General features: G+C 41.9%; 2 protein-coding genes across 2 annotated transcripts; both read right to left on the bottom strand.

The window, feature by feature from the left end:
* Positions 1-268: 268 nt before the first annotated feature.
* LOC122021450 (malonyl-coenzyme:anthocyanin 5-O-glucoside-6'''-O-malonyltransferase-like) lies at positions 269-2,000 on the bottom strand. The gene is made up of 3 exons (XM_042579569.1): positions 1,857-2,000; positions 1,252-1,779; positions 269-277 (listed from the first exon to the last, which is right to left on the bottom strand). The coding sequence occupies exons 1-3, from the start codon at positions 1,998-2,000 to the stop codon at positions 269-271; spliced, it is 681 nt and encodes a 226-aa protein (XP_042435503.1).
* Positions 2,001-9,138: 7,138 nt separating this feature from the next.
* LOC122018463 (phenolic glucoside malonyltransferase 1-like) lies at positions 9,139-10,795 on the bottom strand. The gene has a single exon (XM_042575788.1). It carries the CDS (start codon positions 10,753-10,755, stop codon positions 9,328-9,330), a length of 1,428 nt encoding a protein of 475 aa, XP_042431722.1. The 5' UTR covers positions 10,756-10,795; the 3' UTR covers positions 9,139-9,327.
* Positions 10,796-12,106: the final 1,311 nt, after the last annotated feature.

The following is a 12,106-nucleotide window of genomic DNA, read 5'->3' as shown; positions in this document are numbered from 1 at the left end:
TAAACGGCTAAGCGGCGCGAAAGTTTGGAACTTAGACGTGAGAGTAGACTTGCTTATAACTCGGAAGAATGACACAAGAGTCTGGGGCAGGCGTGAAACCAGACTCGTGTATAACTCGGTCAGTCAGAATGAGAGTCTGGAGGCACAGTGTATGACCCAAATGCATTGGAGCATGGTATTGGGATATGCTTGATGTGGTGTGTGATTAATACGTTTCATAAAACATGCAACGGAAGTAAAAATACAATAATAAAACTATTTTATTACACTACACAGACTACACGCATGAAAGATACAACTTATGCAGACATAATCGTAAAATAAAAATTTAAGGATAACAATTATTCTAGATGTACCTTATGGATGATACGTAGGGAAAAGAGTATCAATTTTAGTGACGTCCACGACCCTCAGCCCTATTTGTATCAACGTTGAGATCTTCAAGACAACTCCGGTGAGCAACAAGGTTCGCGTCCGATTGATACTAGCTAAGCGTAGAGATGATATGTTCTAAGAGAAGGAAGAAGAAACGAAAGCTTGAGAAAGAAGAATTTCTTCCTCTTAGGTTGAGGTGGGCGGCGACAGAGAGAGGAGAGGAGAGAGAGAGGGAGACTTGGTGTTCAAAAAGCCCAAACCAATGAATAATGAATTGATTCATTATTCTCTTCAACACCCCTCCTCTATATATATATATATATATATATATATATATGAGTTGGATTAGAAAATCCAACTCAACCCTAAATTTAGCTCATTAACTTTTTGGTCTGGTTCACGATTAAACCACTTGATTTTAAATTAAACCAATTCAGTTCATGACCAAACCATATAGGGACTAACTCTTCTATAAGAGATGTGACTCATCCGTGCTTCCGTTACGACAAAATATCATCATCAACAACTGAACAATGACTATAAAACGGAGGGTCTTCACCATCAGCAGCCAAACGACGGTTATAAAACTGAGGGTCTTAGCCATTAGTAGTCGAACGGTAGTTATAAAACTAACTGTCTTCACTATCAACAGCCGAACAGTGGCTATAAAACTATGGGAAGACATCAACAAAGTGTAAGGGCAACTCTAAGTGGTAGAACACCTGATTGGGGAAAGGGACTCAGGAAGATACTAATGGTCTAATCAGTTAGACTTGTAACCTTCTTCGACTAAATTTGAAAGGGAGACTTGTGATCCGGTCCCATCAGGGATATGTCAAAGTAAAGAAGATCGGTAATCATACTTCGGTCGATTACCGGAGGAACCATAACTCCGACACCTGCACAGGCAGAAACCCACGCGGACAAGAACAGTGTCGAGCTCGAGCCATCGCAGGCGCCGTGGTACACGCTGATTCCAACCGCGACCTCACACTCCGGGATGAGCATCGCCTGTAGAGCCAGAAGCCGGATGTCGTTGTTGTCGATGCTGGATTCGGGGAGCAAAGGAAGCATGTCGTTGAAGAGTCGGGGATGGTCACTGGAGAGGTCATCGAAGTCGCCGCTGTACTTGGCGACAGTGAAGGGAACAGAGTCGCCGTCAGGGTAGTGAATTTCGTAACCGTCGGAGCTGGCGACGGAGTTGCGGATCTTGCCGGCGAGTGGGTAGAAGTGGCAGAGAGCGGTGGAGAGAGAGGACTTGAGGGTGGGTACGACGGAATCGATGAAGTTGGAGACGGTGACGGCGATGGGGTAAAAGAAGACACGTTCGATCGATCCGGCATGCAGCCAAATCAAATCGAGGTAGGCGAGGGACAAGGCGGAGTCGTCAATTGTTCCTGGTCCCTGGAGGTGGAGAGACTTGATACCTCACAATAATCCGGAGCTCCGGCGACGACATCGTGACTTGGGTGGTCGTGAACGCAAGCCTCGCGGCTTAAGCTTGGCAGGTGACACCGCCCCCAAATGCCAATATGAGCATGGACTAGTGATGGATGGTGGTCCTGCGCATCTTGATCCTGGGGATGCCATGCTCCCACGTGACCACCAGCTGGCTTCACAGGCATCTCCGAGGGAATTTTTTAGTTTATAGTTAGATCCAACCATTATTGAAAATCGACGGTTCAACGATCTAGAATCATCGATTCGATGATTCTAGATAATTCGAACCTTAATTTTAACCGCCCAAAATAGTTACGATTCACGATTCGAAATCGTCGGTTCATGATTTGGTTCACGGTTCAAGATCATTATGTATAAAAAATTAAAAATTAAAAATTAAAAATTAAAATTTAGTATAGAAAAAGGGTTTGTATTTATTTAAGTTGCCTGTGTATCCCCTTAGGGTATAGGGAAATCAAAGTCCATGTAGTTCTTTTATATTTATATCCTTTACATTGTCACTCACTTTCATTTCTCGTTCATGTCGTATTCGTTCCTTCAATATTAAAATCTTCAATTTCGTCATCTGAAAGTTACATTCCTTGGATTCTTTTCTCCGCTCTGGTTCAATCGTCTAGTAATGCTCAGACTTCTAATGAGTCAGGAGACAAAGTTGATTATTGTTCATCTGATATGTTACCGTTGGTACTGAACGTCTGTTCCACAACAACAGTTGACACTAGACAAGCTAAAATTTCTTTAGTGATCATGAAGAGGACAGGAAAGCTTTGAGCCTTTTGTAACCATCACTTTAAGATATTAAAATTTTCGCTATCTGCTTCATTAAAATCAAAAGAAATTATAAAATAATTCTCAAATTCCTTTGTGGAACTTGATGATAATCGTGGACATTTTGTCCATTCTTTTAATAAAAGTTGTGTTTTTATAAGTTTTAAATTACTACTAATAGTTTATTGTATTTCAAAAATATTAATTTGTATTTCATATTTTATATAATATTGATTATAAATATCATATAAATAAATTCTAATATTATATATAATATTAATTGGATCAAGAAAAGAAGAATCTTTAATTAGAATTAAAATGTCATAATGTAAAGTTAACATTTCTTATAAAACTTATAATTGTAATTAGGATCTAAAATAAATACAATTAAATAAATTTCAGGAATAAAATAAAAATATTTTTCCATTTAGTTTTAATAGCTAAGATACAAGGAGATAAAGATTCATCATTAATATGCTCATTTAAAACTAGTACTATATTAGAAAAATTTTCTAAGACTAATTAAGCAATAAGATAATAAACACCGGAAAGATGTTCGGTTGCATCAGTAAATACTTTTAAAATTTTATAAATACTATTACAATTATTCCATTGTTGTGAAAATAAATATATATTAGTATTAGTATTTTGTGCAAAAAATGAACATAATAATTTTTTATATTGAAATTAATCTTGTAATAATTGGTATGTTGAATTCCAACATGTTGGTACATCACTTGAAAATTTTTTAGGTCTCATTCCATTAGTTTTACAAAACCTACCCCATTATTTCATTATAGATGGATGATACCATAAATAAGAAATTGCAATTCTAATTGGTTTAATATAACTTTCTAAAATTTTTAATCCATCTTGAACACATAAATTTAAATCATGACATACACAACAAATTTGAAAAAATAAACAGCCAATAATAAGTTGACAAGCAAATTTTAGATTATTTATACAAGCGATATTGAAAATATTTTATGAGTTAAGCTATATTCTTTTAAAATTAAATATAATAATTGTGCAATGTTATGAGCATTATGTGATTCATCAAAATCTCTATAAGCAAATTGTTGGATCGTGAAAGTTGCTAGGGGGGGGGGGGTAAATTGTAATTTAAAACTCATAGCAAAGACAAGTTGAGTACGCAGTGGAAAAATGAAAAACACAATGCTAACACAAACTAGTTTTACTTGGTTCGGAGCCTTCGTTGACTCCTACTCCAAGGTCCGCAGTAAAATATGATAACAAATATTAATTAAATAATAAGGTTAAATAGAGAAATAACCTTAACATAATTTTCAAAAATTTTTAGAAATTTTTTAAAAAATTTTCGGAGGTCGTATGGTATAGGTTACGGGGATAAATATTGGGCCACGAAAAAGCCTGTTTAGGCTATCCCATTTAGGCGTGGAAAATGTTTTATTTTTCCTTTGTTTTATTTTATTTTTCTTTTTTTCTTTTACCCGCCGCGAGTCTTTCCTCTTCCATCACCGTTTCTTTTTCTTCCCCTCCCGCAACTAATCGACTTCGCCAGCCGTGCCGCCCCTCTCCAGATTTTCCTCCTCGCGATTGTCTTCTTCTTCTTCCCCAACTCATCGCTGACACTGATCGCCGACGCTGATTGCCGACGCGGATCGCCAGCGCTGATGTTGGCTATCAACGTGCCCTAGCGCCGCCCCCTCCCTTGTGCCCTAGCCGCCAGCCACCCTATCACCAGGCAACGACGCCGAAGCTTCATCCTCTCCCTCTCCCTCTCACGGCGAGGAGCACCCTCTCCTCTCCGATCTTCGACCACCACTGCCCCTCCCGATCTTCGACCCCACTGCCCAAAGACAGCTGCTGGATGCCCGAGCGCCACCGATCTTCTCTCTCTGGGTCACGACAGAAGCAGAGCATCCTAGCCCATCTTTGTTTCGTGCCCTAGTTCTCCACCGCCGCCGCACCCTCCCTGTCGCCTCTCGACCCGAGTAGCGCCATTTATGCTTGTGCCCTAGCCTTCCCTCCAGCCGACCGTCGCAGAATTTTGGAGGGATTGGGAGGGTGTCACCGGCCAGCCACCACCTGTTTTTCTTCTCCGGCGAGTCTTCTATCCTAAGATCTAGTGTCACACCTCTTCCTCTATTTCGACCAGAATCTTTCTGCCCACCTTGTACCGGCCAAACGAGATTGTTCCGGCCAGAAGAAAAGGGTCAATTGGGGGTAAGTAGTTGATTTAGTGGTTATGCATTAGTAATTGGATCTAATGCTTAGCTTTGGATGTATTGATGTTCTTTTGGGTAAATTGTTTTGGAAATCCACCAACCTCGCTCCAGTCATGTCTACTAGCAGCAAGTTGTCTCCAGCTGTGGATCACCGACAGATCATCCGGATTTGGGTGAGTCTTGATGTTATTGCATTTCTATAAAGGATGATAATAGTGTGATGTGGATTAGGGTCCTTGGTTCAATAGGAATTTGATTTAGCTACTGGATACATATCAGAATTAGCTAAAATTATATGTTTGATATTACAGGACTTTGATTCGAGACGGTGTCTCGACGAGGGATCTATTTCGGATACGATCATCTTATTGGAGGCGGGTACTTTGACTTATCTTTTAAGATATTATCGTTTGATATGCATAGTAATATTTAACGAGTAGTAATATTTATGTTCATTTCTATATTGGTATGTCATTATCTATTATCTGAGCATGCTGTATTTATTACCTACTTTGCATTCATGTTCCTTTGATTATTTATGTCCTTAAGGTAATGACATACCATGCTTGAATATGTTCAGGACATTGATTTATTTTACCTGACCTGTGTACAGAGGATATTCTATTTGATCCATATACTTTTTTGGTACACATTATGTAGAGGTGGATAGGATCAGGATATTTCCATGCTTAGTGTCATGCATCATCTCGCATGATTGCATGCTGTGTGATTGTTGGCTCCATTATTGTTTTGCACATCATTGTTGAGCACATCGCCAGTTATATGGATCTACACACACAACCACTCATGGGTTAGTTGTTTTTATCAGGTCTATCCGGGGCTGCGGGTAAAAATCCTTCGGGCATGCTTTATTCAGGTCGTGAAATTCTATACAGACCCTCCATTTGTTGCCCAGCTTGGGGACTAGTACGATGTTAGCAAGCTAGCTTGGAAATTGTACCTCCCGTATGTGACCGACCTCCAGTAATTTCTCTATCTACTTTCAGATGACCAAGTTTTGTTCCGCGCTGAAGTCCCTTTTCTTTTCTTTTACTGGTTGAGCATCTGGTCGGATGTGTAGCTCATGTTGAGCCACACTCGGCGAAATACCGAAAAGCTCGTGTGTCGTCCAGGCGAACACATCATGATTCTGTTTGAGGCAAGCTACCAACTTCATCTTTTTCTCATCCTCCAGATCGGCAGTAATGAAGGTAGTTGCTTTCAGGTGATCAGAGTGGATCTGAACTTCTTCTTTTTCTTCATAGACCAGAGTGGGGGGGAGGGGTTCAACGATGGCGTTCACCTCTAGGCGAGGGGTCTTCCGAGCGGCTCGTGCTTCCATTTTGACCATCTCGACGTAACAACGCCGAGCGGCCAACTGATCTCCTTTGACTTCGCCTACTTTACCATCTACCAAGAATTTGATCTTCTAGCAGTAGGTGGACACCACCGCTCGAAACTCATAGAGTGTCAGTTGACCTAATATGATGTTGTAGGCCGAGGGCGCATCTACCACTATAAAATTTGTGGTCCTTGTCCTTTTCAGGGGTTCTTCTCCGAGTGAGATGACCAACTTGATCTGGCCGATCAACAACACTTCATTGCCCATGAAGCCGTAGAGCAAAGTCGACATGGGCAACAGTTGACTCCGGTTAATTTGCAATTGATTGAAGGCCTTCCTGTATATGATATTTATCGAGCTCCTTGTATCAATAAAAGTTCGATGGACTGTATAGTTGGAGATTACTGCTCAGATGATTAATGCATTGTTGTGGGGGACTTCCACTCCCTCCAAATCCTTAGGGTCGAAGATAATCTTGGGTCCCTCAGCTTTTTCCTTCCTGCAGCTAACAACATGTATCTCGAGCCGCCGAGCATGCAACTTCCTTGCTCGGTTAGAATCTCTACCGGTTGGCCCTCCGACGATCATTCCTATCTTCCCTCGAGTGGCATTATTCCAGTTCTCTTCTTCCCTTGCGGACGGGTTGGTCCGTTCGGAAGAGGCTCGGGCAAGGATTCGGTCCCTATGGTGTGGCATGGCTCGGTCTTCCTCTCCTCCTTCCTTCGTTCCGCAGATCGGCTTTAGTGACGCCAATCTAGAAGTGGCGATCGACGACGGTATCTGTGTGGAACTGATCTATTAGCTTCCAGGTCGTAACAGTCCCTGGTGTTGTGCGCCATCAACTGGTGGAAGGTGCAAAATATTGGTACCCACCTCTTTCCTCTTGGACGAGCGGCCGCCACCTGCTGTACGACATGTGGCTTAGTCTCCTGATGTGAAGGGGCTCCCGACCAAGACCCTTTTAGCGGTTGATGACTGCTCGATTGACACCGCTTGGATGCTACTGCGGGATCGACGGTCGTCTCTTTTTTCCTTGCTGCCTGGGATTCTTCCACATTAATGTACTCATTGGCCTTCTTTAGGAGATGACCAAAGTCCTTCGGCGGCTGCCGAATGAGCAATCGGAAGAACTCTCCCTCGACGAGCCCTTGGGTGAAGGCGTTCACCAATATATCTGAGGAGATTGCTGGAGTGTCCATCACCACCTAATTGAAGCGCTGGATGCAGGCCCTCAGGGCCTCTCAGAGCCCTTGCTTCAGCGAGAATAGATTCACGCTAGTCTTCTGTGCCGGCGACTACTAGTAAAGTGGTGTAGGAATGCCGCTCGGAAGTCCTTGAAGTTGTAAATCGAGTTGTTCGACAACCGTTTGAATCACCGTTGTGCCGATCCAAACAGAGTAGTAAGTAAGACTCGGCATTTCACCCCGTCCGTGTACTGGTGAAGGGTGGTCGCGTTGTTAAACTTGACCAAATGGTCATCGGGATCGGTTGCTACATTATACTTTTCGATTGTCAACGGGGTATAATGTTTCGGCAAAGGGTCATTTAGGATCTCCTCCGAAATTTTTTGATTGACCCGCTCGAGCGAGTCGTCTTCCCTCGACGCTTTTCCTTTGCGTGCATCCCGCACAGGCGTCTCATCCGACAAAGATCCCCGGTCTCTATCCGCTCGGCCTCTTTCTTCTGGAGGAGCCCATGATAGCGCTCGGTCGAAGGGGATTGGGGCATTACGGGCATCCCCATAGGAGCCGATCGGTCTCCTATTTGGCTCTCGAGCGAAAAGTTGATCCGCTCGATCTCCTCCTTCTCTTTCAGTTCGTCGACCAGTTGCAGAGGCAGCAGGCTCATGCATTGGCCGATTGGCCATCACTTGTTGTTGTTGCTCTAATATTTTCGCCACCTGAGCTTGTATTAGTACATCGAGTTCCTCTTGCGTCAATGTCACTATTGTGAGTCGTCCAGCGTTTTTCATTTTCTTATTTGAATACAGGCAACATTCCCACAGACGACGTCAAATTGATCCTGTCCGAATGAAGGAAGCTAGAAAGTCGGGAATCATGTGGCTGTTGACGAGATGAAGACCTCGATCCTGTAAAACAAAACCAAAACTAGGGAAGGGGTCCCTGGCGTTGACCCTTCGACGCTCAAGTCAAAATCAGGAAAAGAAATCTAGAAAATATAAAATCTTACCTTCTTCATACCTGACGTACTCTTTTATACCTTTTTCTATGATCGTTCATCTGTCCTTATTTAATGATATTAATTACCAGAGGATATCTTCTTTATCTTGACTTCCGTGCATTGATAATAAATGTAGTGTTTTTTTTCTTAGCTTCCTCATATTTAATTCGCTCGACTACTCTTTTACCGACCAAGATAACTATAATTCCGGCATTAACCATCTTAAATTTAATCGATATCATGTCAATTGACCCGTGATAGATAGACTCTCATTTATCACTTTATCACTGCAACATAGGACAATTATCTTTTTGTATTACAAAACCATATGGAGTATTCATCGCATTAACTTTAAAATCATATTCTCAACTAACCATCTTTATTATTTCAGGACAGGATCAATTATAACTAGAATTTTCAAGAAAGAGAGACATGGGACAAGGAAAACTACATGTTTAACCGCTCCACCTGCAGCAGAGTATAATATTAACTAGAAAATTATGCCCCGACATAGTTGATTTTAAGATTAATTTAACCGGTACAAAATTCCTTTAGTGGCATATAAAAATCATCGTACTAAGATGAAATATCAAAATGTCTCAAGTGTCTGCTTCCATTAAAAAAATCATATTAACAAGTTCGGTGTAGAAAATTGTTCCGAAAGTTGTGCGTGTCAAATCTTCTGCAGTATCTCGAATATCTGATCTACTTACGCACGACGAGACAAATTACTAGATAAATTAAAATGAGTTCTACAAAAATTTCTATTAATAATATTTGTAATATTTGAACGCAACATTGACCAGAAAAAAATAGAATTGTTGATTCGATGAACAAGCTGATTCATTTGGCACTGCAAATACAACTGGAAATAAATATTGTCGACCTAAAATTTCGTAAAATTCATATGGATATCTTGAGTTAATTCCTCAATTTAGAAATTCTTGATCCATCGATGAGGAACGAGATCTATCATGTATCGATGGATCACTCAAACATTTTGAGCCCGTCGTAGAAGTGCTTCTCGAATCGCTGCATCTCCGCCTTGAGCCTCACCAGCCCGATCTCCACGCCGCCTTCCTCCTGCCTGCTCTGCCCCGCAGAAATGGCACCGGTCTTTGCGATCGACGGTATCTCCACCTTCTTCGGCTTCCCCCATCCGAAATTCACATCGTACACCTTGAACATCGGCGATCCGGCGACGGTTAACGAGTCCGCTTCACTCAGAGTCTTGAAGAGTTCCGGCAACTCTTTGGCGGCCTTTAAAGGATTATCTTTGAACACCTCGATCGCTTCCCCGATTAACCTCGCAGCCGCCACCACTCCGTTTTCGTTCGTGAGAACCCAGGCCTTCGCCTCCGCGACGCAAGCGCTGATGCAGTTCCCGAAGAACCCGGCCGGGATCGGCGGCTTCAGCCTTGGCCTGCAATCGCCCGCGAATGCCATGAAGATGCGCTTGTTACTTATTTCCGTCAGCCGTGCTTTGACGTGGCAAACCCACACGTAGGCGAAGGCCACGACCACGGTGGAGCAGCGAAAAGAAAGATCGCCGCTTTGCGTCACCAACTCTTTCAATTTCTGAATGTGATTTTTACCGATGGTGAAGGATTGAAGGACGGCGTCCGGCGGCGCTTTCTGGTGCATCATAGACTGGATCGATTGCCCCTTCACAAACCCGTTATAAAACACCGAGTAGAGATCGTCGGGGTCGGTAATCACAGTTCTGTCGATCACCGGAGGCACCACCACTCCGGCTCCTGCGCATGCGGCGGCCCACGTGGAATAAAACCGAATCAAGCTCGAGCCATCGCAGGCGGCGTGGTGCACGGTGAAGCCTACCGCGACGCCGCACTCAGGGAAGAGAGTGGCCTGCAAGGCCAGCACTCGGAGGCCGTCGCCGTCCGTACTGGATGGGGGGAGCTCAGGAAGCAGGGGAAGGAAGTCGTTCACCGGTCGGGGGTAGTCTCCAGAGAGGTCGTCGAAGTCGCCGCTGTACTCGGCGACAGTGAAGGGAACAGAGTCGCCGTCAGCGTAGTGAATTTCGTAACCGTCGGAGCTGGCGGCGGAGCTGCGGATCTTGCCGGCTAGTGGGTAGAAGTGGCGGAGAGCGGCGGAGAGAGAGGACTTGAGGGTGGGTACGACGGAATCGATGAAGTGGGAGACGGAGACGGCGAGGGGGTAAAAGAAGACACGTTCGACCGATCCGTTTGTCAGCCAAACCAAATCGAGGTAGGTGAGGGACAAGGTGGAGTCATCCACCGTTCCAGGAGGCGGAGAGACTTCATATCTTTTGATTACTCGGAGCTCCGGCGACGAGATCGATGACATCGTGACTTGGTGGTCGTGAACGCGAGCCTCGCGGATTGAGCTTGGCAGGTGATACCGCTGCCAAGTGCCAAATGCCAATATGTGCATGGACTAGTGATAGATGGCGGTCCTGCGCATCTTGACCTAGGGGATGCCGGGCTCCCCACGTGACCAGCAGCTGGCTTTACAAGCAATCGCCCAGGGAATTTTTTATTTACAACATGACACATTAATGCTATATAAAAAGTGAAAACTGTTAATTCTCTTTGTAATAAAAATATTCTCCGTACAATTTTTTTATAAATACTATCTTAAAATTCATATATTTTTATTTATTATTTTTTCTTTTAATATTTCTATATAATTTTTACTTAATATTTTAATTAATTATAACCTTTAATTTAATTTATTTATAATTTTTAATTAATAAATTAATTAACTTATAATTTTTAATTTAATTTTAAAAATAAAAGAATATAATTTTAACCATTAAATAAAACATTTTAATTGTTTAAAAAATTAAATATATAATATTATATTTTTTTAATAATTAATGGCTCAATTTTAAAAGAAAAAAGAAAAATTTTAAAACTAAATAGACTCTGAATTAAAAATTTTAAAATTCAACATCATACTCATTTAGTTCAATTTTATAAATCTTTTAAAAAGCTTGCATCACTTTTTATTTTCCACGTCTCAAATTAAATTATACAGCTTCTATGGGAATTCAGCATGTTCCATGTGTCAAATTTTAAAAAAAAATTACATAATTTTTAAATATTAATTTGAATTGGGAGTCTGAACATCTAACTAAATCAAATTTTAAAGTGAGTTTAAATTAAGCTCAAATTTACCATTTGAACGCCTTTGTTTTATTTTAAATAGTTTAGCTAGTATCCGACTGGAAAGAGAGATGACGTGTTGTTTAAAGGTGACATCGAGATGGCTGGTATATTAATTGAAAAAAACTTTACGCTAGGAAAAGATACTGCTAAGTGTTCTCGAAGCTAAGAACTATAAATATATATACATCACAGATTGAGCTAACGAAAATGTTTAAGTGAAAATTAGAGAGGAGTCTTTCATATAGATATTCTAACGCTCAAATTAGAATAGTAATCAAGTGAAATTGAGAAGGAAATAAATAGTGTAACAACGGTCTAAATGTGTGAGTGTGCGGATGCGCATGCATTCATGGGTCTCCCTGGTCAATGGAGAGAACTTTTTTTTATACCGTCTCTCATAACCTCCACATTAATGAGACATTAGAGAATGTCTAATGTCAGAATATATCGGGTGGTAGAGTATGTACGACAGCCTTTCTATAAGCGGAGGAAGGCTCCATTGCATGCATATGCCAGAGTAATGACATATTCCCTAACAGGTTGTTACTATTTTTCTGACAATGTTGTCTCCTAGCGAAAGTCTGACTGGCTCTAGGCTAGTCGGTTGTAGACTA

The sequence above is a fragment of the Zingiber officinale genome, chromosome 9A (genome assembly GCF_018446385.1).
Source record: "Zingiber officinale cultivar Zhangliang chromosome 9A, Zo_v1.1, whole genome shotgun sequence".
NCBI classification, from domain to species: Eukaryota; Viridiplantae; Streptophyta; class Magnoliopsida; order Zingiberales; family Zingiberaceae; genus Zingiber; species Zingiber officinale.
The sequence above is the reverse complement of the archived record's forward strand: the minus strand, read 5'-3'. Positions and strand labels throughout refer to the sequence as shown.